At 46.9% G+C, this 24,493-nt stretch overlaps 1 protein-coding gene across 2 annotated transcripts in view; it reads right to left on the reverse strand.

Moving 5' to 3' along the window:
* Positions 1–24,493, reverse strand: part of LOC147710243 (E3 ubiquitin-protein ligase TRIM39-like) — a 139,224-nt gene that overhangs the window by 70,608 nt on the left and 44,123 nt on the right. For both annotated transcript variants that reach the window (XM_086920916.1, XM_086920917.1), the window contains exons 2-3: positions 21,177–21,272; positions 2,313–2,543 (exon numbers count right to left, since the gene is read on the reverse strand). In XM_086920916.1, coding sequence (XP_086777042.1) covers positions 2,313–2,543; positions 21,177–21,272 — 327 coding nt within the window. The remainder of the gene's footprint in view (positions 1–2,312; positions 2,544–21,176; positions 21,273–24,493) is intronic.

A 24,493-nucleotide genomic window follows, 5' to 3' on the forward strand; every position in this document is an offset into this window, starting at 1 on the left:
AGTGAAAAGGATAGAGCCTCGCTCCACTATAACCACAACACAACAGCAATCGATTCCTCCCACATCCTGGGGAAAGCTCAATTATATTTACGAGAGGCTCTTTCAGTCCAGGCACGTAGAAATATTGTGTTCTTGCAGCTTATAGAACTTAGGATCTCAGATTTTAATCCAGCATGCGCCCGTAAGGGTGGAGCAGCATTCTGCCGGTTATGCCATTATCACAAGGAATCTTGGCTTCATCTTTTATGTTGCTGCCCCAAACTGGCCGTGGATCGCTACCGGTTGCTAAACCTCATTTTTAGGGACAAGGGCACAAGGACCTGTAAGAAGGCTTCAGACTGGTGATTTTCTGAAACAAATACCTGCATCCTGGCAAGAGTATTGAAGCTTTCATCTTATTAGACAGGCACTCGATGGCCGCCACTATCCTTAGAGCCAGGGGCACTGTCAAAACTCCAAACAGGAAAACAGCCTGGTACCCCCGGAGTTCAATTAAAAAACCAAACTGATGGATTCAGACTACAACAAGGCATCAAAGAGTGTTGTAGTAGGGCTGAGCAGTCGAAAAGTTGACACCTTAAAAGCCAAAGCCCTTCGGACCATCACTGGGGTTGCTGAGATACCAAAACAGTAAAGGGGAGCGAGGAACTGGTTCTTTCCCCAACACCCTGTATTTGAACATTCCATGGGACGCCACAGGCGGGACACATAATAGCAGGGCACTCTCGTGTCCGCTAATGATTATCTTCTCAAGTTCCCCATGTTTAACTAAAAGAGCCTTGAACTCATATTTAAAAAAAACAAAAAGGGACTGGAAGGTCAGGGGGGGGGGGGGGGGGGTGTAGAGCCGATTTCTAAATGCATTTTTTTACTGTAAAGATTTTAAATAAGTGAACCGTTAATAAATTACTTAATTACTTACTATTGCTTGCCACCCTAACATGAGATCAGTGCACGCGAAGGTAAGTGGCCACTTGCATCAGGAGAAAAGTTATCATGTTGGCTGACCTCATGCTTTCTAGTTTTATCCTGCTTTTTCACATTTTGCTCCTTGGTCTCCAAGTATTAATTTCTGTCACTGGAATTGCTCAATTCCTTGGTGTGTTGCATTTACTTGCATATCAATCTCACAGGGAGGGACAAGGGCTTGGGAGGTCCAGCATCAATCAATAGTGCAGATCACAGGAGTATGCAGTTCCTAGGGGGGAGAGGGGGAATGGAAAAGGGGCCAAAAAGGAGGGGGGGGGGAATCGGTTTGAAGGCAATTCTTCAGGACCTAGGATACATCTACCTATCAAGGAGAAGGCTGTGACTGGGTATTGTTCAAAAGGGACTTCCCCTATAGCCTGGATTCGAAGGTAATCTCAAGAGTGCGAAAATGTGAGAGATTAAAATTGGTCTACCTTCTTGTGGACATGCACCTCATTTGAGGAATGTGACTGCCCCAACCGTGGCAGGCCAGAGTAATCGGTAATTAAGCATGGGAGAAAACTTGACTGAGGTTCCTCACTTTCCCGGACCTACCCGCACCTGGCTCGCACGGGACATTGCGACACTAAAGGGCAAGAAACATGTCGACCATTCACACACCATACACACTTATCTAGACCCAAGCGAGTATAAATCCCCCCCCCCCCCCTTTCAGTTAACGACTCATTAGTCTTTTTGGCACAAAAACCAGGAGAATAAAATTACCCTTGGAGTTTCTTGTAGCCATTTTTAGATCACAAGCACTTTTGTTCACTTCTACTCACCACACACAAGCTCCCTCATAACACCTAGCTTCACGACGGAAACCAGAAGAGACTCCAGGAAAGAGCCCCCTCTGCGGGGCACATTGGGTATTGCAGCGCCGGCCCAACGAGGAGCTGCCCTATGATGAAGCATGACACCCCTCGGGTGTGTGAGGGACCTTGCTCCTTATTGGAGCACTCCCAGTGCGACTACGCACTCTCTATCTAGTGCCAGACTTCACACAGATGGCCCCTTCCACCCCCTCCTTTTTTCCCCCTTTTCCTTTCCCCCACCCCAGGAACTGCATACTCCTGTGATTTGCATTAACTTGCATATAACACGGTGAGAGGTCACTGTACATTCCACTGTTTGTATATTGAATTGAACTTTCAGCATCAAGTAGGACAATGTAAATAATCCATGTCTGTATATTGTGTGCGACTGTCAGAGTGCGTGGAGTCACTTAGCATCGACCCTGCCAGGAGATCATATGTGTTCCACTCATACATTTAATAATGCACACAAAATAAGAATATTTCACTTCCTTCTTTTGTTTTATTTACCAAACAGTATCTCACCTTCAGGATTTCCGACACCGGCTCCTCACACTTCTTTTCTATCTCGGTTATCAGGGATTTTAGAGAGGAGATTTGATTGGACAATCTGGTAATATGTGCATTTTCTACCATGGGAATTTTCTTCTCCATCTCCTCCAGTTTTTCATGCAGTGTTTGCTCCTTTTCTTTCATGAGCCGCCGCAGTTTTTTAAACTCAGGATTAAGTTTGTACTTCTCAGTTCTTAACTTGCTCTGTGAGAACCAAAGAAAAGTTGGTTAGACTTAAGACGCAGTGTGGTATCAGGTGAGGTAAGTCACACTGTAGCTTTCAGCAGGTGTTTGTGTGTTATTAGGTGAGGTATGTCACACTGAGGCTTAGAGCAGGAGCCTGTGTGTTATCAGGTGAGGTATGTCACACTGTGGCTTAGAGCAGGAGCCTGTGTGTTATCAGGTGAGGCATGTTTCACCCCAGCAAGAATAGGAGTGTTTCAGCAGTGGAGAGAGGTGCGTCTTTCTAGCATCACCAAGAAGGACTGGACTCGGAAATTCTGTGGAGTCAGTTATGTCTCAACTCCTGGTAGAGGGTTGTGTTCTTTATGTGCCACAGGTATAGGTAGAGGGTTATGCTCCTATGCTGTGCCGCTAGTATATCGGTAGAGGGTTGTGCTACAGTGATGTGTCACTAGTAGATAGATGGTGGGTTGTGCTCCTGTAGTGTGTCACTAGTGTACTGATAGAAGGTCCTGGTCCAGTGCTGTGCCACTAGTACATAGGTAGAGGGTTGTGCTCCTGTGCTATGTCACTAGTCCTGTGCTGTGTCACTAGTATACATGTAGAGGGTTGTGCTCCTATGCTGTGTCACTAGCATACAAGGGTTGCACTTCTGTGGTGTGCCACTAGTATACAGGTAAAGGGTTGTGCTCCTGTGCTGTGTCACTTATATATAGAGGTAGTGTTGTGCTCCTATCCTATAATGTGTCACTAATATACAGGTACAGTGTTGTGCTTCTGTGCTGTGTCACTAGTATACAGGTAGAGGGACGTGCTCTTGTGCTGTGTCACTAGTAAACCGGTAAAGGTTTGTATTCCTATGATGTGCCATCAGTGCAGGTAGAAGGTTGTGCTCCTGTGCTGTGTCACTAGTATACAGGGGGATGCTTCTGCTCCTGTGGTGTGCCACTAGTATACAGGTGGAGGATTGTACTCTTGTGCTGTGTCACTATCATACAGGTGGAGGGTTTGGCTCCTGTGTTGTGTCTCTGATAAACTGGTAGAGGGTTGTGCTACTGTGTGTCACTAGTATACAGGTAGAGGGTTGTGCTCCTGTGATGTGTCACTAGTATACAGGTAAAGAGAGGCTTGTGCTCCAGTGATGTGTCACTAGTATTCAGGTAGAGAGAGGATTGTGCTCCTTTTGACGTGTCACTAGTATAGAGGTAGAGAGAGGCTTGTGCTCCTGTGATGTGTCACTAGTATACAGGTAGAGAGAGGATTATGCTCCTTGCTGTGTCACTAATATAGTGGCAGAGAGAGGCTTGTGCTCCTCTGATGTGTAATCAGTATGCAGGTAGACAGAGTATTGTGCTACTGTGCTGTTACTAGTATGGGTTCAGCTCTTGTGATGTGTCACCAGTATGTCAAGAGAACCAAACCGGTTCCAGAGCCTTAGAGAGTGAATGTGCAGCCCCTCTTTGTAAAATGAGTATTCTAAAAGTAGGATGCAAACCAACCCACTTTATCTTGACCGAGGAATGCTATGAATAGTATTCGAAGGGCTGCTGTGTGCCCATTGTTGGAGTCTACAGAACAGACAGGTTCTCACAGGTGAGGGGACATCACCTGAATTCTGCAGTCCTGGATAGGAGAGCACCTAGACGTCAGCCTAGTGAGAGAGGGAAAGAGAGTGCCAGGCCCTGCAGCGGGTCAGCCTGCCCAGGAGAGACGCCCAGTATATTTCCGGCATGAGAAACACCCAGAGAAAGCGGACTGCCATTCGGAGAACAGCCAGGAGACATCTGTGTTGTGTGGGCTCTTACAGTCTCATTATAAACTGAGCCAAAACATTCAAGGGAATTTCAACATTGTGTTGTCTGGTGCCCCGATATGTGCCGGCTGCACCCTGACATCAGAACTACCCCAAGAAGAGCTGTCATCAACGCGGATGTGAAAGCACTGATCCGACCTGGCAGGCCGCAGCTGTCAATGCCAGCCATTCACTGAGACCCAACCCGGAGGTGGTACCGGCCATGGCTGAGCACGCGTGTGCAACTGGCCTGGGGGGCCACAAGGGTCAAAGACGAGCGTCGCGGTGCAGGCACGCTGAACGGATTATTACCAGCAGTCCTTGACCTCATTGAAGCTGCTACAGCTCCACACAACTGAAGCTGCTGCAAAAGGAAAGGGTACGCCGGGCATGCCTGCCAATGCCATCAGAGCCATAACCCCACCAAAGAGGCAGAGAGAAATCAGCACTCGGAGCAATTTGTATGTGTCAACTCTTGAGGCAAAAGCGATCTAAATGAGCCAGGTGGGCGATCTAGAGCCAGCTGCACCTGTGCTTGAATTAGGCTTTCACCCATATTATTATTATTGAGTTCTTGTATAGCGCATAGCTACCCGCAGGGTTTCCCAGCACTTAGGAACACGTTCAGCGGCCAAGAAGTGTGACCAGGAAAAACCAGGTTTTTAGCTCCTTGTGAATTAGACAGTCGGAGAGCCTCGCTCTACACCGAGAGGATACCCTAGGGGTAGGCAAACTCCCGATAGCAGGAGCATGGGCCACGATCCTACTAGACCTCCGCATCACCTGGCAGACTTCAAAGGATACTGACGGGGCGCAGGCACCAATAACAGGCATGGTCTAATATGGGCAGCAGTATGACCTACCAGATAGAGCTCCAGGCGACATAAAATCCTAAACACCTCCCACACATACCCAGGGTGCATTACAACCAAAAAGCAAGGTGGGAATATTCTCACACAACAATGACATACCAATTATAAGGAAAATGATCCAATGCATGTGTCGTGTTCATATCTAGGACCCTAATTCGATATTCCAGTTTTATGCCCTTGTGAGGTTATAATCAATAATATGCTGACAAAGGCATAAGAATCAGATTCATATGCAGTCATAGCCCATGCAATCCAAAGCACAGCACGGCTACTCCCATCGACTCCTAGAAAGCACAACGCTTTCTTTAACCCCTTGAGTGCTGCGCACGTCCACCGGCCAACGGCACCACTACCTCCGTAGTGCTGCTGTCGGCCGTTGAACGTTCGAACTGCACCTGCGCAATGGAACGTCCAGCACTGGAGCTGGACGTTCCATAGCAGTTAAGCAGTTAAACAAACCAAGTCTCCAGCAGCCAGGGAAAACCCCCCTGCTTTGTTTTGATTTGAACAAGAACTCCTGAAGTCCTGCAAGAACTGTTAGTTCTTGGTGACGTCTTGTGTTCAACCTTACGTCAAACCCGGCACCTTTCAGGTATAAAATACCAACAGTTGCCTTAAGCAAACACACTGCGGTTTGGAGCAGAGCGGCCATCTACTTGCCCGAGAGCCCAGCTGATGCGAGTGCCCACGGAAGCCGCCCCTCCTGTTTGACACGCTGAGAGAGACGCTGTCTTTTTCTCCAGCCGAGAAAATCCGGCTCCGGCGTTTCCAGCCTACCCTTGCGGGTTGCTGGGATATCGAGTCCTGAGGAAAGAGATACCAGACCTCCCACATTCTATTACCAAGGTACGGAGCTGACTAAACCCTTAAGCGAATTCTTGATGCAGATTCTTGGCAAAATTATCTTAACCAACTTAACGTAAAACTGCTACTTACTCATCCCTTCCTAAAGTGTTAGGCTTAGGTCAGATACACCGGGGTAGGCTTAGTTAGAAGCACCAGTTGAGTATTTTAGTCAATGTATTTATGTATGTATATATTTTATCCATTTTAAAGTATCATATGGCTAAGAAACCGTTTCAATGCTTTTACAGTATTATTTCATACTACTACTTTTACTGTACGCACTTTACTTTTATTATTGCAATTGTGGCAATTCATTTCTCTTGCATGAGAAAGAAGACTGTTCAATAAATACCACCTTTTTATTGAAAACGCCCGTCTCTCTATTTCTCTGCATTCTGGTGAAACTAAGTATGCACTACTGACTGAGTGAAATAGCGGTCTATTGTTTTCACACGACTCTAGAGATATACTCTTATTCTGGGAGAGCAAAGTTGTCATGTTTATGCGGTTGTCGGAAACTGAATCCCTTCTTATCTGAGCCAGGGAAGGTTGTCCTTCCCTATTCATTTAAGAAAATTTCCAGTGACCTCTGAGCTAGCTGGCGCAAACCTAAATTAAGTTTAAAATAGTCAGTAGAGACCTAGATGACCTCAGTCCTACGTCTACACTGCTGTTTATGTTTTTCCAATGCGCAGAGCCTATTGGGAAAATAGGAACTACACTACACATGGGTGGAGCGCAAACATTGGAGGGCAACAGAGTCCTTGGTTGGGCAACAGTAAACACTTCACTTACCTGTTTACCAACTCCCCATTTCCTATTCCTCGTTTCTCTCCCCGACCATCCCTCCTACCGTACGTCCCGTATGTTGCACACAGAACATATACCACAGACATCATGGGCATGTTATTGTGACCTGGAAGTGTTTATTTATTTATTTACTTATTTATAGAGTGCAACATTCATCCCATTGAGATATCACGGCGCTAAGCGGGTGGTCAGTTGAGTTGGTCCAATTAAGGTCAGTGGCGGCAATTCTAAGGGAATAGGTATGTTTTAAGTTTCTTCCTGAAGGTCATATAGTCTTCAGTTAGCCGTAGTTCCAGCGGAAGCTCGTTCCAATGTAACGCTGCAAGGTGTGAAAAGGGGTTTACCATTGTAATATCTGTTATTACATTTTAAAAATAAATAAAATGTAAACAATTGATAAAAACATTAGTATTTTATTTCTAAACCCATAATAACATTTAGATGTGGCACTCCTTTAAAGACTCAACTTTGTCCTATTGACATTTTCAAAGCTCTAAGTGAAAGTATCTCTTACCCTAGCCTGGGCGAGAGGTCAGCCCAGAATAAACTGGGAAACACCAACTTTGCCCTATGACGATGGGGATTAGAAGCACCAGACTTGGAGCTGTACTACTTCTGTGCACAGGCACAGGCACAGCACACACCACTGGATATAGCCCCTGCCATATATCATCCACTTAGCAATAGAGAGAGACACAACACATACAATACCCTTGAGTGGCCTGACTGGGAGGGCACCTCAATGGAGCCATACTGAATTGAACTCAGCCAAGTGCGCACAATTGGCCTGGGAGGACATCAGGAAATGCTCAGCCTACCCTGAGCTATACGCCCCGGAACAGTCACTGACCCACCACCCGCTTTATGTTAATGTTAATGTTACAGATGTCTTGTATAGCGCTCGGCTACTCCAAGGAGTGTCCCGGCGCTTTAATGTAAACCTGCAGTAAAAACACAACAGCACAAATGATAGGGAACGAATATCAGAGAAAAGAGCGTATCTAAAGAGCAAAGAGCCAAGTTTTAAGGCCCTTCCTACAGGTCAACAGATTGGAGATACTCCGCAATGCCACAGGCAGATTGTTCCAAAGCTGTGATGCCAACAGCCTGAAAGATCGGCCCCCAATGCGTGCCTTTTTTACTCGGGGGACCACGGCCAGGGAAAGAGACTCGGATCTGAGGGAACGGGTTGGGCAGTAAAAAGCTAGCCTCTTCTGGAGTTATTTAGCTCTAGTGGCATGAAGAGCCTTGTGGGCCAGGGTAAAGGCCTTAAAAACGATCCGCTTCCGGACAGGCAGCCAATGAAGTGACTGCAGGAGGCCGGAGGTTCCGACTCGCCTGTGAAGGCCAAAAATGGCCCGTGCTGCCGAGTTCTGGACCACCTGCAGCCGTTGCAGAAGATACTCCGGCAGGCCGAGATAAAGGACGTTAGAGTAGTCTAATCTCGAGCCAATTAAGGCCTGGACCGTAGTCTTCCTATGATTTTCCGGAAGCATCGGCAAAAACTTGCGGAGCATCTTCAAGAGGCCAAAGCATGTACCTGTAAGGCCCAAGATCTGTGATCTCAACGTCAGACAATTGTCGATCTTGATCCCCAGATTCTTGGCTAGCTGGCAGGAGCCTGCTGGAGGGAACATGTTGGCAGGCCACCATTCCTGCCAGTCTGGATCCGACCGGCAGCCGAAAAAGAGTACTTCGGATTTATCAGAGTTGCACTTGAGGCTGTTATACTGGAACCAGTTAAAAACAGCCTCAAGGCACCCGCGGATACTCTCTCCATCAAAATCTGCTCCTTTCCCACATGTAAAGAGGAGCTGGGTATCATCGGCATAGGAGACGATCTGGGCCCCAAACGTCTCCACCAGTGCTGCCAAAGGGGTCATAAAGATGTTAAAAAGAGTCGGGCTCAATACTGAGCCCTGCGGGACTCCGACTCCCAGAGGCGGCATCACGGCAGAGCAGGGGGGGGGGGCCCAGACCGTTTGTCGGCGGCCAGCCAAAAAAGATCTAAACCAGCTGAGCACCGTCCCCCTCAGACCGATCTCATAAAGTCTGACGAGGAGACCCTCATGGGGGACGGTGTCAAAGGCCGCCGACAGGTCCAGCATCACAAGCATAGCTTTGCCTCCAGAATCCAGCACCTCCTTAATTGCCTCCGACACTTCCAGAAGCGCCGTTTCGGTGCTTAAGTTGGTACGGAAGCCGGATTGAGTGGGATGCAACAAATTGTGAGATTCTAAAAAGCTGGAGAGCACAGAGTGTACATGCTTCTCCAAGATCTTACCGAAGGCGGGCAGGAGAGAGATGGGCCTGTAGTTGGAAAAAGCCTCTGGGTCTAAACTAGGCTTCTTAAGTAGAGGAATGATCATCGCCTGCTTCCAGGCCTGCGGAACCACCCCCCCCCCCCTTCAAGGAGAGATTAAGAATGGGGTTCACCAGAGGATTGACAACTTCTGCCACCTTCGCTAGAAATCTGGCGGGGCACGGGTCAAGGGGCGATCCAGATTTAAGTCTGGCCATAAGTTCCAGGGACGAAGAACCAGAGAGTGGCGGAAATTCAGTCAGAATCGGCTCCGGACCGGTTGTAAGATTTGATCCACCCATGATGCTGTGAGAATGTCCAGCCACCCTCCGGGGAAAAGAATCCTGGATTAATTGAATCTTCGTAGTGAAGAAATTGGCAAGAACTCTTACCCATGGCTCCGATGGAGCTGCCTGGGTCGCAGTAGTACGTGGGGACGTTAATTCCCTCACAACAGTGAAGATCTCTTTGCTCGAGTTAGAGGCATTCTCAATCCTTTTTGCAAAATAGCCTTTTTTCTCAAGGAGGATGTCACGATGGTAGGCTTTAACGGACGTCCTATAGGCAAGCTTGGCCGTGGGATCATACTGTGAGCGCCAGGCCCTCTCTGCCACCTTGCACTGCCGTCTCGAAGCCGCCAGCGCTTCAGTGAACCAGGGGGCAGACACCCATTTCGCTATTTTACGGGGGGGCAGTCACGGGGGCAAGATCGTCCAGCATCTTCGTCAGCCAAGCTTGCAAAGACTCTAAGTCCCTTTCTCCTGTCATAGGGCAGGGGTGATCCAAACATGCCTGTGCCAGCATGTCCGGGGTCACCCGGTGATATGCCCTGGGCGCTTGGCAAGGCTGCAGAGAGCTGGTGTTGGATGGTTTTGTAGTACCACACACATGGAATTTAACCAGCATGGGATCCGACCAGAGCACTGGCAGAGGAATCAGCCTCTCTATGGAGATAGTGGAAAAGACCTGATCCAGGGTATGGCCTTTTTCATGCGTAGCGCCAAAAAGATAAGGAAGGAGGCCGAGAGGAGCCGTGACATCAAGCATTTTAATTGTGTCTGGGTCCAAGCCATCCTCCATGTGGAAATTGAAGTCCCCGGCCAACACACAGTGCTCAGATCTCAGTGCCAGTGTGGAAACTACGGATTGGAGATCTTCAAAGAAGGGGCCTACCGATCCCGGGGCCTATAAACAAGAAGCCCTTTAAAAGACTGATGGGGTGAAATTGCTAGAGAAAAGGCGAGGGATTCACAGCCGGTGATGGTATCTATGGGGATAACGGAACAGGTGGCGCAATTATTCACCACCAGAGCCACCCCTCCGCCCCTCCCCTTCAGTCTATCTTGCCTGAAGAGATTATACTCAGGAGGAATTGCTGTGGCAATATCCGGGTTAGAAGACTCCCCTAACCATGTCTCTGTCAGCATCAAACAGAGAGGCTTTTCCGTGACCAGGAGATCGTGAATATTCAAAGCATGCTTGCTCAATGATCGAGTGTTTAAGAGCAGACAGAGATACTTCACGCGGTCTGCCTCTCTGTCCGGGAAAGTGGCTGGGATGTTGCCTATCGCCCATCCACAACCTGGACAACGCCTCTTGCCCCTAAATCGACCCGGGAAGACTTTATGACAGGAACATGCAACCGTGTGCAAGGACCGAAGCTCTGCTGATGTATAACGAATCATGAGGGCAGCTGGAGTGGATATCACAGATAGAACAGCCCAACCCGTCGCACTGGGAGCCTCCGGGGCGCAGACGGGCGCAGACGGGCTGGACTCTTGCGTGACTCCGGCGCGTCCGCTACGCGGAGAGCGACTATCCCCTTTTATAGAAGCTAGAGCGCATCAGAGCGCTTACTCCCACCCAAGATGGCTGCTGTCTGTGCTTCAGCTCCCCGGGACCACGCTCTCAGCGTCAGTACTCAGCTGAGAGCGGGCCCAGGCAGCAGGGAGAAGCGTCGGAGGTAAATGCCAGGAAAACCGCTTTTTAATCAAGCGGAAATATCTCACAGATCGTAGGTCCTAAAACGCTCTGTAAATCGAGCGAAATGCGGCGGAAATAATCAGTTTAAAAGCAGGTTTTAAAAACACACAAAAAGGTGATAGGAGAGAACCTCCCGGCTTCCGCCTCAGGAGGGAGAAATGAATGTACAGCTTACACGGGCGCAGACAGCGAGGAAGCCCCTTTTATAGAAGCTAGAGCGCATCAGAGCGCTTACTCCCACCCAAGATGGCCGATGTCTGTGCTTCAGCTCCCCGGGACCACGCTCTCAGCGTCAGTACTCAGCTGAGAGCAGGCCCAGGCAGCAGGGAGAAGCGTCGGAGGTAAATGCCAGGAAAACCGCTTTTTAATCAAGCGGAAATATCTCACAGATCGTAGGTCCTAAAACGCTCTGTAAATCGAGCGAAATGCGGCGGAAATAACAAGTTAAAAACAAGTTTTTTAAAGTACACAGTAAAAGTGATAGGAGAGAAACCTCCCGGCTTCCGCCTCAGGAGGGAGAGATAAATGCACAGCTTACAGTGAGCTTTACTCACTCACGGCTGACAGGCAGACCCTCAATGGAATAAGAGATTAAACTGATCTACACATGAGCCATGTGGGTGATCTAGAGCCAACCGCACCTGTGCTTGAAGAAGGCCTACACCAATATTATTATTATTATTATTATTATTATTAATAAGTTCTTATAGAGCGCATAGCTACCCGAAGGGATTTTCAGCACTTAGCAACAGGTTCAGTGGCCAGGAAGTGTGACCTAGAAAAAACAGTTTTTAAGCTCCTTGTAAAAGGTAGACAAGGAGGAGCAGTATATGAGAGATTCAGGGAGAGCATTCCACAGTTTAAAGCACAGAAAAGAAAAAGAGTGGCTACACATTTGGATGTGCCCGACTCTGGGCAATGTAAAAAAGGATCGGTTGTTGGAGTGCAGAATACGTGGGGGTGGTAAGGGGCAACTAGTTTTTGCATGAACCGAGGGCCCGAATCTGAGTTTATTTTGTACATAAAACAGAGTGCCTAGAAGTTAATCCACTTGTCCACTGTGAGCCAGTGGAGATCGCAAAGAAGCCCAGATGCAGAAGAGTCATTTGGAAGCTGAAATAGGAGCCTGGTGGCAGAGTTTTGAACCACTTGAAGAAGTCTAATCACAGTTTTATCAGCCCACAGGAACAGGATATTACCACAGTCCAATCTAGATAATATCATGTCAAGAACAATGATTCTCTGAGCAGAAAAGGAAAGTATCCATAATATCTTTTTGAGCCATTTCATTATGCGGCCTGTATTAGCAGCCTGAGACTTCATGGACACGGTGGAATGTAGACAGAAGCCCAAATTCTTCACTTTGTTAACAGGTCAGGGGGTTCTCCCAGTGTAGCAGGCCAGTGTTGGGGACATATGACACCCATGGACCGTAGAGACTCCCAGAGAGAGAAGAGGGCACAAGAGGGGGTGCTGCACATTTCTGGGGCTCACACAATGCAACCATGTAATTGGACCTTTATTGAATTCTTTGATATTTCATTTTTCTGTGAACTTAAAGATCTTTCTTTCTTACTAAAATTAAGTAATGGGCTAGACATAACATTATTGTGTCTGTTGGTTGGCTGCTGAGTTTTAAGTGTTTGCAGCGCCCTCTGTCTCCATGAGAAGCCTTTGACATCTTGATTTGCCTATCCTGAGTCTCGATTGCAGAAAGGCCTTTGGCCCACTTTATAGAGCCACAGTAGGACAGACCTATGGACACCAGAAGCAAATTATTATTCCAAATATATATATATATATATATATATATATATATATATATATATACACACACATATATATATACACACACATATATATATATATACACACACACATATATATATAAGTCCATCCACTTTCCTCCAAAAAGAAAAAGAAAAGAAAGACCAACTTCAGGGGAGACGTTGGAGACACCTTTATTCAGGAAACAGATGGAAAAATGGAGTTCAAAAACACCCGCTGTGGCGAATGCATTTCGGCGTTATGTGCCTTCTTCAGCGCCGTGGGTGTAGCGTTCAAGAAGCAGGTGAGTATTCCAGAGTTTATATATATATATATATATATTCACTGAAAAAACCATAGGTTTCACACCAGTTATAGTTACCTGGAAATTTTACTGACATAAAACCATTGAAATTCCCACGTTATAGTTAGTTGGACTCACTATAACTTGCGCGCCTGCAATGCACTGCTGATGACGTCACATATTACATCACTCATGACATGGTCAGTGAAATCACTAATGACATCACTGATGACACCATCCAGTGAATGTGTGTCTTTCTGAAAAATATGTTTTATATATGTATTTGTAAACGACGATGGAAGAATAAATGGTTAAATAAGTGTGTAAATGGATGGTTTTTTTTTAAAGAATTGATTGGTTAACTGCCTTATTAAGTGTATCTTAGTGAATACATATATTAGCGAGTAACTTTTAAATATTGTAATATATGTATCAGTGTTTCACTTTGTGTATAAGTGGCTGCATGGGTTGGTGACTGACTCACTGTTTGTATGTGTTTTGAAGACCGCATATGTGCAGGACTGTATGGGTGGATGAGTGTGTATATGTGTGTGTTAGTGAGTGAATGACTGTCTCACTAGTGTCTTTATCAGTAACAAGATATGTTTTAATCTAGTATATGTGAGTATTGATGTATATAAGTGAGTATATAAGAGAATGAGAGATTGTAAGAGTTCCTGTTTAAATAAATATGTGTTTCTATAAGCGATTGTTTAAGTGAGTAAGTATGGTAAGTTTCCTTAGAAGTAAGGTGGTAGTGTGTGTATAGTTGTATATGCAAATAAATGGATGTTCAATAGTTTATTTGCATGTATGAGTAACTTTTGGATGACTGTCGGTGTGTAACAGGATGTATAGGTGTATCACTACAGATGATGAGTGAGTATATGTACGAGTGACTATATAGAACTGTTGGTGAATGAGTGGATGTGTATATAGATGGTGGAATTACTGAATTGGTTGTTGTAACTGGTATGGGTATCTCCATTTTTTTGAAAATGTTAGTTTCTATTTTTGAATATGTGTTTCAAGGGTTACATTACACTGAAAGGATATCTGTCACTTTCTCACAAGGATGGTGTCATCAGTGTTGTCATGAGTGATGTCACTGACCATGTCATGAGTGATGTAATATGTGACGTCATCAGCAGTGCATTGCAGGCGCGCAAGTTATAGTGAGTCCAACTAACAATAACGTGGGAATTTCAATGGTTTTATGTCAGTAAAATTTCCAGGTAACTATAACTGGTGTGAAACCTATGTTTTTTTCAGTGAATTTAATAGGTTTTTTAAATGCTAATTCCTAACTATAACTGGTGTGAAACCTATGGTTTTTTCAGTGAATTTCAAAGGTTTTTTAAATGCTAATTCCTAACTATAAGTCTCACTTTATAAGTAAGACTGTTGGCGCTCTAGTTGTTCTTTAGAACACTCTGGGACATTCGGTCATTGGGCTATAGTTGGGCTACATCTGGCTGATATTTGGGCTACATTTGTTTTTTTTGTCTCTGGTGGCCATCTTTGGGCTACATTTGGGCTCTAACATATATATAGCCCAATGTAGCCCAATATATTTTTTCAAAGTTAATTTTCGTAAAAACCACTGGAGCATATATCGTGAGACATAGCAAAGGCACATCGGGCTACCAGTCCCTACAATTTTGCCAAGTTTGGTGGAAATCCATTCAGCCGTTCGGGCTGAAAGTGAGTTTGACCGCCCTACGGAAATTAACATGGAGAAAACACGTTTTGGGACCCCCTTTTATCTCGGCCCCCGCTTGACGAATCCCACCCCACATTTTCAGGGAAGGAGCGGGGCGGAACGGGCCACCTACTTTGAGAAATTCGCGAAGATTCGTCCACCGGCGCCAAAGTTATTCCCAATAGAATGATGCGGATTTCCTATGGAAAGTAGATCCTAACTATAACTACCTACTGGCGACCGCCAGTAGGTAATATACATATATATATATATATATATATATATATATATATATATATATATATATATATATATATATATATATATATACACATACATATACATATATATCTCACAGATGTATATATCCAGACCCATGGATACGCAAAATACAGAGGAACTTGCTCATGTAGATGCACATATGTATTTGCACTCACAAATATCACCACACCTTGTGATATGCAAACTGACAGACAGACATTTACACATGGAAGCACAAACTCACAGCCAATAAATTCAGACTAAGGCATACCCATCCCTCAAACACACATGCACACCAATGTGCACATTTATTGGCATATTCTGTAGCTCAAAATACATTCATACAAAGACACACAAACACTCAACCGTGCCCATAAAAATACACAACCTTAGAGATGCACAGGCATGCATGCATACTCATAGATAACTCCAGAACCATGCATACATGAGCACATACTGTTACACATAGGTGTGAACATGCCTGTGCACACACACAATCAAAAGTATATATTCACTGCAAGATAATGCCACATATGTAAATAAATACACTAATACACACTATGTAAATATTACCTTAGGATTAGCAGGGTAATTTTAGTTTCTGTTTATCTTAAGACACACCCTTGTCTTCTGCTCTATATGGAGCAGGAATCTGGGGTCATCACTGGGGAAAAACCCCTCAACTTGACGAAAACAAATTCCTAAAGAGAGTTCTTTGTGTACCCCCCCCCCCCCCCCCCCCCATCAGCCTCAACTATACTTGTGCATGAGGAGGTAGGCGTTAACTTTATCACAGACCTAGCAGCCCTGCGTCCTGTGACACTTTGGCGATCTATATGGTCAAAACCAGAAACACTGTTTACTCAAGAAATAATCAGAGATTGCTTAAGGCTTGACCATTTTTCGCGCATCCCATGGTTGAAATACATCCAACATTGGTACTGTATTCTATTCAACAACAACATCCTGTCTCACACATGAGGGAGAACAGAGTAAAGCAGTCTAGGACGCTACCAACAGTTGTTTTTTATCAAGAGCTAAATCTGAAAAATGGTTTTCAGGACTACTTATCAATGTTTACGCACAACTCGCATAGATTTGTTTTAACGCGCCTTAGGCTAGGCACTGTTCACCATCTTGTGGCGTTCCCACACATGAAAATTGGCACTAATTCCATTTGCCCCTGCGACCATACCTCACGTCAAAGCTGCTGCCACTTTTTATTGTTTTGCAAATTTTATCATTTCTTAAGGATATTTGATCAGAAACCGATCTTCTTAAAATTTAATGTCCAATCCACCAATTCGGCAATGAAATTAATTACAATATTGGAAAGCCCAGATATTTGCTTTTCTGTTGCCATGTATATAATGAAATGTTTATATGCCAGGAAATCTATAATTATCTGACACAGTAATTATTGAATAGTTGACACATATCAATTATATCCTCATCCTGTTGATAAACTCTCCCCCCCTTTTTTTTTTTTTACAAGAGAAGCTTAAGTATTTTATTGTACATAATTGAATTTTAAAACGTCGTTTTATTATGACTTGTTTTAGATAAGCGTAGGGAAATTTTATTGTCAGTAAATCTTGTATCATAAAATAAGATACTTTTACTCTGGATCTAATGAAGCATTTTTGCACTTTATGGATGCATTTTTTGCACAGAGGCTGAGGTTTACACATTTAAACTGTTTTTATTATTTGGGAAGCATATGGCACTTTATGGCTTCATTTTGCACTGATGGAAACCTGATCTAACGAAGCAGTTTGTGTCTGTTTTGGATGTATCTTTGCACTGTATTTGGCACTTATATTGCTGTTTTTGCACTGATACAAATTGAGCATACTGAATTGACTGAAAATCATGTAAGATGAAATTTAACATAGTAATGGCGGATTCCCTGAAGGATGCATGGCTGGAAATATATGTATTCTGTTGTGGAGGAATGTATCGGTCTTTTATGGATATTTCTGTTCTTACGTTGTAATGTGTTACTTGTATTTTTTATGTTTAATTTTTTTAATGTATGCTTCCTGCTTATATGGATTGTTTTGACAACCCGAATAAAAGCCTTTTGAATTGAATTGACACACCCTTGTCTGATGTCAACCCCAGTGTCCAAAAGCAGTGACTCTGTTTACCTAGTGTCAAGTCAAGTCAGAAATTTATATAGCGCGCTACATACCCAGAGGGTCTCAAGGCGCTTGAGGGGGGGAGGGGAGTTACTTGTCGAATATCCAGGTTTTAAGTTGCTTTCTGAACGCTAGGTGGTTCTGTGTGAGACGTAGGTGAGTGGGGAGTGAGTTCCAGGTTTTAGCTGCGAGGTAGGAGAAGGATCTACCTCCCATGGTGGTTTTATTGATGCGAGGAATGGTAGCAAGGGCTTGGTTGGAAGATCGTAGCTGGCGAGGGGGGGTGTAGAAGGTAAGTCGTGTGTTGAGGCATTCAGGTCCAAGTTCGTAGAGTGCTTTGTGAGCGTGGGTTAGGAGACGGAAAGTAATCCTCTTATTGACGGGGAGCCAGTGGAGGTTTTTCAGGTGGCTAGAGATATGGTCTTTGCGTGGGATGTCTAGTATGAGTCTGGCTGATGCGTTCTGGATGCGTTGGAGTTTTTTCTGGAGTTTTGCGGTGATACCGGCGTATAGGGTGTTTCCGTAGTCCAGGCGCTTGTAACCAGTGCATGGGTGACTGTCTTTCTGGTTTCGGTGGTGATCCAGCGAAATGTTTTTTTGAGCATGCGGAGGATGTTGAAGCATGAAGATGAGACTGCGTTGACTTGTCTGTTCATCGAGAGAGAGTCCAGGATGACGCCCAGGTTTCGTGCGTGGTCCGTCGGGATGGGTGCTTTTCCAAGGGCCTCTGGCCACCAAGAGTCGTTCCAAGCGGAGGGGGAGGTGCCTAAGATAAGGACTTCTGTTTTGTCTGAGTTCAGTTTCAGACGGCTGTGCTTCATCCACTCTGCTACTTCTTTCATACCTTCATGTAGGTTGGTTTTGGCGGTGTTGGGGTCTTTGGTGAGTGAAAGGATCAGTTGGGTGTCATCTGCGTAGGAGATGATGTTGAGGTTGTGTTGGCGAGCGATGGTCGCGAGGGGGCTCATGTATACGTTGAAGAGGGTGGGGCTGAGTGAGGAGCCTTGAGGTACGCCGCAGATGACTTCAGTGGCCTCGGATTTGAATGGTGGGAGGCGGACTCTCTGGGTTCTTCCGGTGAGGAATGAGGTGATCCATTCCAGTGCTTTTCCTTGGATCCCGATGTTTTTGAGGCGCTGTAGAAGAGTGCTATGGCAGACTGTATCGAAGGCTGCGGAGAGGTCGAGGAGGATGAGGGCGACTGTGTCTCCGTTGTCTAGTAGAGTTCGAATGTCGTCTGTTGCTGCGATGAGAGCGGTCTCCGTGCTGTGTTTGGCTCGGAAGCCGGACTGTGAGGAGTCGAGGGATTTGTTGCTTTCGAGGAAGGCGGCGAGCTGGTTATTGACGGCTTTCTCAATGACTTTGGCCGGGAATGGAAGGAGGAGATGGGGCGGTAGTTCTTGAGTTCGGTGGGGTCTGCTGTGGGTTTTTTCAGAAGGGCGCTGAGTTCGGCGTGTTTCCAGCTTTCCGGGAAGGTGGCGGAGTTGAGGGAGCAGTTGATGACGTCTCGGAGGTGTGGTGCTATGATGGAGTCTGCTTTGTTCAAAATGTGGTGAGGACATGGGTCTGTGGGGGATCCTGAGTGGATGGAGTTCATCAGGCGGATGGTGTCCTCGGTGGAGATTGGGTTCCAGTCGTTAAGGATGTTCGAGGGGGGTGCAGATACGGCAGAAGATTGGGTGGGATGGTCTCCGGGTTGGATGTCGAAGCTGTTGTGGATGTCTGCAATTTTGTTGTGGAAGAACGAGGCTAGGGAGTCGCAGAGGGCTTGAGAGGGGGTGATGTCGTTGGAGTTGGCTGAGGGGTTGGTGAATTCTTTGACGATGTTGAATAGTTCCTTGCTGTTGTGGGCGTTGTTGTCTAGTCGGTCTTTGAGTGCGGCTTTCTTGGCAGTCCGGATCAGTTGGTGGTGTATGCGGGTGGCGTTTTTGAAGGCGTCCCTGGTGTTGGTGTTTGGGTCTTTTTTCCAGGCCTTCTCGAGGGAGCGGCAGAGTTTCTTGGATTTCTTAAGATCATCATTGAACCAGGAGGCGTTTTTGCTGCCAAGTTTAATTTGACGTTTTTTCGGCGGTGCTAGGATGTTGGCGCTGTTGGATAGCCATTGGGTGAGGTTAAACGCTGCTTGGTCGGGGTTTGAGGAGTGGGCAGGTGGGTTTTGAAGAAGCGATGAGGAGATCTGGTCGATGGTGATTTTGTTCCAGTTTCTTCGTAGAATAGGTTGAGGTCGGTTGTGAGTGGTGGTTTTATTGTAGAAAAAGTGTACGCAGCTGTGGTCCGTCCACTGGAGGGTAGTGGTGTGACTGAAGGAGACATGTTTGCTGGAGGTGAAGATGGGGTCCAGTGTGTGACCTGCGATGTGGGTGGGCGTAGAGACAAGTTGTTTGAGTCCGAGGTTGGCGAGATTGTCCCGAAGGGAGGTGGTGTTGCTGTCGTTGCTCTTTTCCAGGTGAAAATTGAGGTCTCCCAGTAAGATGTATTCCTCGGAGGCGAGGGCGTGTGGGGTGATGAAGTCAGTGATAACGTCGCTGAATTTTGCACGGGGTCCTGGAGGCCTGTAGATGAGAGTGCCTCTGAGTGTGGTCTTGGGGTCGGTGTGGATCTGGAAGTGAAGGTGTTCGGCGCTAGCGAGGTTGACGTCTGAGCTGGTTGAGATGCGGATGGAGTTCTTATGGATGATAGCGATGCCTCCTCCTGTTTGGTCGGTGCGATCCTTACGGATGATCTTGTATCCTTCCGGGATGGCAATGGTGATGTCAGGGGCTGATGAGGCGTTCATCCATGTTTCTGTCAGGAAGGCGACGTCGGGAGAGATGGTGTCTAGTAGATTCCAAAGTTCGATGGCGTGTCTGTGGACTGAGCGGGTGTTGAGCAGGATGCATTTTAGGTAGATGGAGTCAGATATCTGGTTTGTGTCCGTGGGTGAAGAGTTGATATCGCTGCCGTCGAACTTGCAGGAGAAGGGACCATGGGTGTGTCCAGGAGTGGCTTGGATGCAGTGGGGGAGTCGGCCGGGGTTAAGAGCTAGGAGGGTGGTGGCATCGTAAGTAATGCGGGGGAGGTGGGAGGTACGAGGACCAGGGGGACTGGCGCTGGGCGCGGTCCAGGCGCGGACGGGCGTAGACGGGCTTACCTTTGGCGCACCTTCGGCGCGGGTTGGGCGCGGTCGCTGCGCGTGGACGCTGCACGTTGGGACATTGGTCATAAATGGATAGTGGAGGGGGCGGAGCGTGGGAGGGGCAGCAGCTGGGAGGCGGTGACGGGAGGAGGGGCGGACCAGGGGAAACAAACAACAAAATGGAGGGTCAAAGGCTAATAGAGACAGGGGCAGCAAATTCGTAACAGCGCTGAGTGTGCAGGCTAATTGTAGGTAAACACACCAGCCTCAGTGTAGCAATATGATTTCAGCCGATCTCAGCAAGGTTGCGCTGATAATTAATTAATTAAATTAAATCGAGCGGCGCTGCGCGAGCAAAGCGCTTCTAGGCTGCGCTGATAATTAATTAATTAAATTAAATCGAGCGGCGCTGCGCGAGCAAAGCGCTTCTAGGCTGCGAGGGTCAGTAAAATACAGCTGAGAATGCTTCAGGAGATAAGCGCTTCTAGGCTGCGAGCAAAGCGCTTCTAGGCTGCGAGGGTCAGTAAAATACAGCTGAGAATGCTTCAGGAGATAAGCGCTTCTAGGCTGCGAGCAAAGCGCTTCTAGGCTGCGAGGGTCAGTAAAATACAGCTGAGAATGCTTCAGGAGATAACGGTATCACAACCTTGTCTGCAGGGCTCTCATCGGCGTTTGTGTGCCTTGAACTTTGAGAGGTACACACAAGTACATGGACAAATACAGACACATAGATCCAGAGAATTCACTGCAGCCACTCACTCTGATGGTTCTAAATTGTTCCTCGTCCTTGACTTTAGACTCGAGAATATATTCCTCCTCTTTCTTCAGAAGACGCAGCCACTCTTGAAGTTTTACCTGCAGAGATGAGAGTGCAAGAAATAGGTGTAGATCTGTAGAGTGCGGTCTTACTTACAAAAAATATCATTACAGTACCAAACATACATGACCAGACTGTCAGTACCAGCCACACACATTCAGATTGTAAGTATCAGTTGTACATATCCAGATTGTAAGTATCAGCTTATCAAATCAAGACACTAAGTACTAGCCCCAAGTATCACAAACAAGGACACAGATAAGGGTGTCATCTATTTAGGATAATCAAGTGAGAGAATGGACACTTGTAACTACGTTACAGTAGGTTAGTTAGATCACCCTCATAAACGAAATGTTAATTGTGCGGGTTATATTGTTTTTCCGCCCCACATATGCATTATGGCATTTACCATTGGGTGTTCCAAATTCGTGCTGTATGCCTGCCTCAAGCCTGAGGCAACCTCTGGTGCAGCGTAGTAGTGTCCAGAGATATATAGACACCCCCAAGAAAAGATTGTATTCATAAGAGCAAACCTTCACCTGGTTGAAACTTTAATTGCCATAGGGTGAAGCTGTTATTAAAACCAAAGGGTATAATTGCAGATCGTGTTACTAGATGCTCTATGACAAAACCTCAAATGCAGAAAGGATACTGTTCGAAAAGGAGCAAAGATGGGTAAATCGGCTTAAAACACACCTAGACGGACTGAATGACAATATACCTTTGCACCAATTTGCATAAAGTAGAAGAAACTACACAGAACAGTTCCCCTTGTCAAAATAATACTATATGCACTACATTTGATATCTCTGTCTAAGAACAGAGAGTTATAGTAGGTAGAAACTTCCCCTGTCTACAATAGAAAGTGTGATGGATTTGTATAGTCCATCTTTAGTGTCCATGAAATGGACACTATGAGACTGTGTTACAACTCATAGATACTCATTGAGTAACTCTATAACAGTCCCGTAAAATTACGGACTATTTAAAGACATTTGGAATCGACCTGAAGAATTGTGAAATCGTTATCCATTTTTGTAAAATTACACCGATCACTCTTCTAAAAATACACGTGTCTCTTCCCCAAAACAAATTATCACTAAAAACATCGATAATTGTAGAGATACTATTTTTTACATCTCTATCTCTTAAATAAAGTAGATACATTTTTACGAACGAAACGCCTAGAAAAGCACTCGTAGTCCCCTTTCTATTTCGAATCCCTGTGCTACATTTAGCCTCTGACACATGCAACGCCACTCAACCACGCAACAACGCAACGCCACTCAACCATGCAACGCCACTCAACCATGCAACGCCACTCAACCATGCAACGCCACTCACACATGCAACGCCACTCACACACGCAACGCCACTCACACACGCAACGCCACTCACACACGCAACGCCACTCACACACGCAACGCCACTCACACATGCAACGCCACTCGCACATGCAACGCCACTCAACCATGCAACGCCAATCACACATGCAACGCCAATCACACATGCAACGCCACTCAACCATGCAACGCCACTCAACCATGCAACGCCACTCAACCATGCAACGCCACTCAACCATGCAACGCCACTCAACCATGCAACGCCACTCAACGCCACTCAACCATGCAACGCCACTCAACCATGCAACGCCACTCAACCATGCAACGCCACTCAACCATGCAACGCCACTCAACCACGCAACAACGCAACGCCACTCAACCATGCAACGCCACTCAACCATGCAACGCCACTCAACCATGCAACGCCACTCACACATGCAACGCCACTCACACACGCAACGCCACTCACACACGCAACGCCACTCACACACGCAACGCCACTCGCACATGCAACGCCACTCAACCATGCAACGCCACTCAACCATGCAACGCCACTCAACCATGCAACGCCACTCAACCATGCAACGCCACTCAACGCCACTCAACCATGCAACGCCACTCAACCATGCAACGCCACTCAACCATGCAACGCCACTCAACGCCACTCAACCACGCAACGCCACTCAACCACGCAACGCCACTCAACGCCACTCACACATGCAACGCCACTCACACATGCAACGCCACTCACACACGCAACGCCACTCACACACGCAACGCCACTCACACACGCAACGCCACAACCATGCAACGCCACTCAACGCCACTCAACCACGCAACGCCACTCAACCACGCAACGCCACTCAACGCCACTCAACCACGCAACGCCACTCAACCACGCAACGCCACTCACACACGCAACGCCACTCACACATGCAACGCCAATCACACATGCAACGCCAATCAACCACGCAACGCCACTCAACCACGCAACGCAACTCACACATGCAACGCCACTCACACATGCAACGCCACTCACACATGCAACGCCACTCACACATGCAACGCCACTCACACATGCAACGCCACTCAACCATGCAACGCCACTCAACACCACTCAACCACGCAACGCCACTCAACCACGCAACGCCACTCAACCATGCAACGCCACTCAACCATGCAACGCCACTCAACCATGCAACGCCACTCACACATGCAACGCCACTCACACATGCAACGCCACTCACACACGCAACGCCACTCACACACGCAACGCCACTCACACATGCAACGCCACTCGCACATGCAACGCCACTCGCACATGCAACGCCACTCGCACATGCAATGCCACTCAACCATGCAACGCCACTCAACCATGCAACGCCACTCAACCATGCAACGCCACTCAACGCCACTCAACCACGCAACGCCACTCAACCACGCAACGCCACTCAACGCCACTCAACCACGCAACGCCACTCACACATGCAACGCCACTCAACCACGCAACGCCACTCACACATGCAACGCCACTCACACACGCAACGCCACTCACACACGCAACGCCACTCACACACGCAACGCCACTCACACACGCAACGCCACTCACACACGCAACGCCACTCACACACGCAACGCCACTCAACCATGCAACGCCACTCACACATGCAACGCCACTCACACATGCAACGCCACTCACACATGCAACGCCACTCACACATGCAACGCCACTCAACTACGCAACGCCACTCACACATGCAACGCCACTCACACACGCAACGCCACTCACACACGCAACGCCACTCACACATGCAACGCCACTCACACATGCAACGCCACTCACACATGCAACGCCACTCACACATGCAACGCCACTCACACATGCAACGCCACTCAACCATGCAACGCCACTCAAC

This window comes from Lissotriton vulgaris, chromosome 5 (genome assembly GCF_964263255.1).
Source record: "Lissotriton vulgaris chromosome 5, aLisVul1.2, whole genome shotgun sequence".
Lineage (NCBI taxonomy): Eukaryota > Metazoa > Chordata > Amphibia > Caudata > Salamandridae > Lissotriton > Lissotriton vulgaris.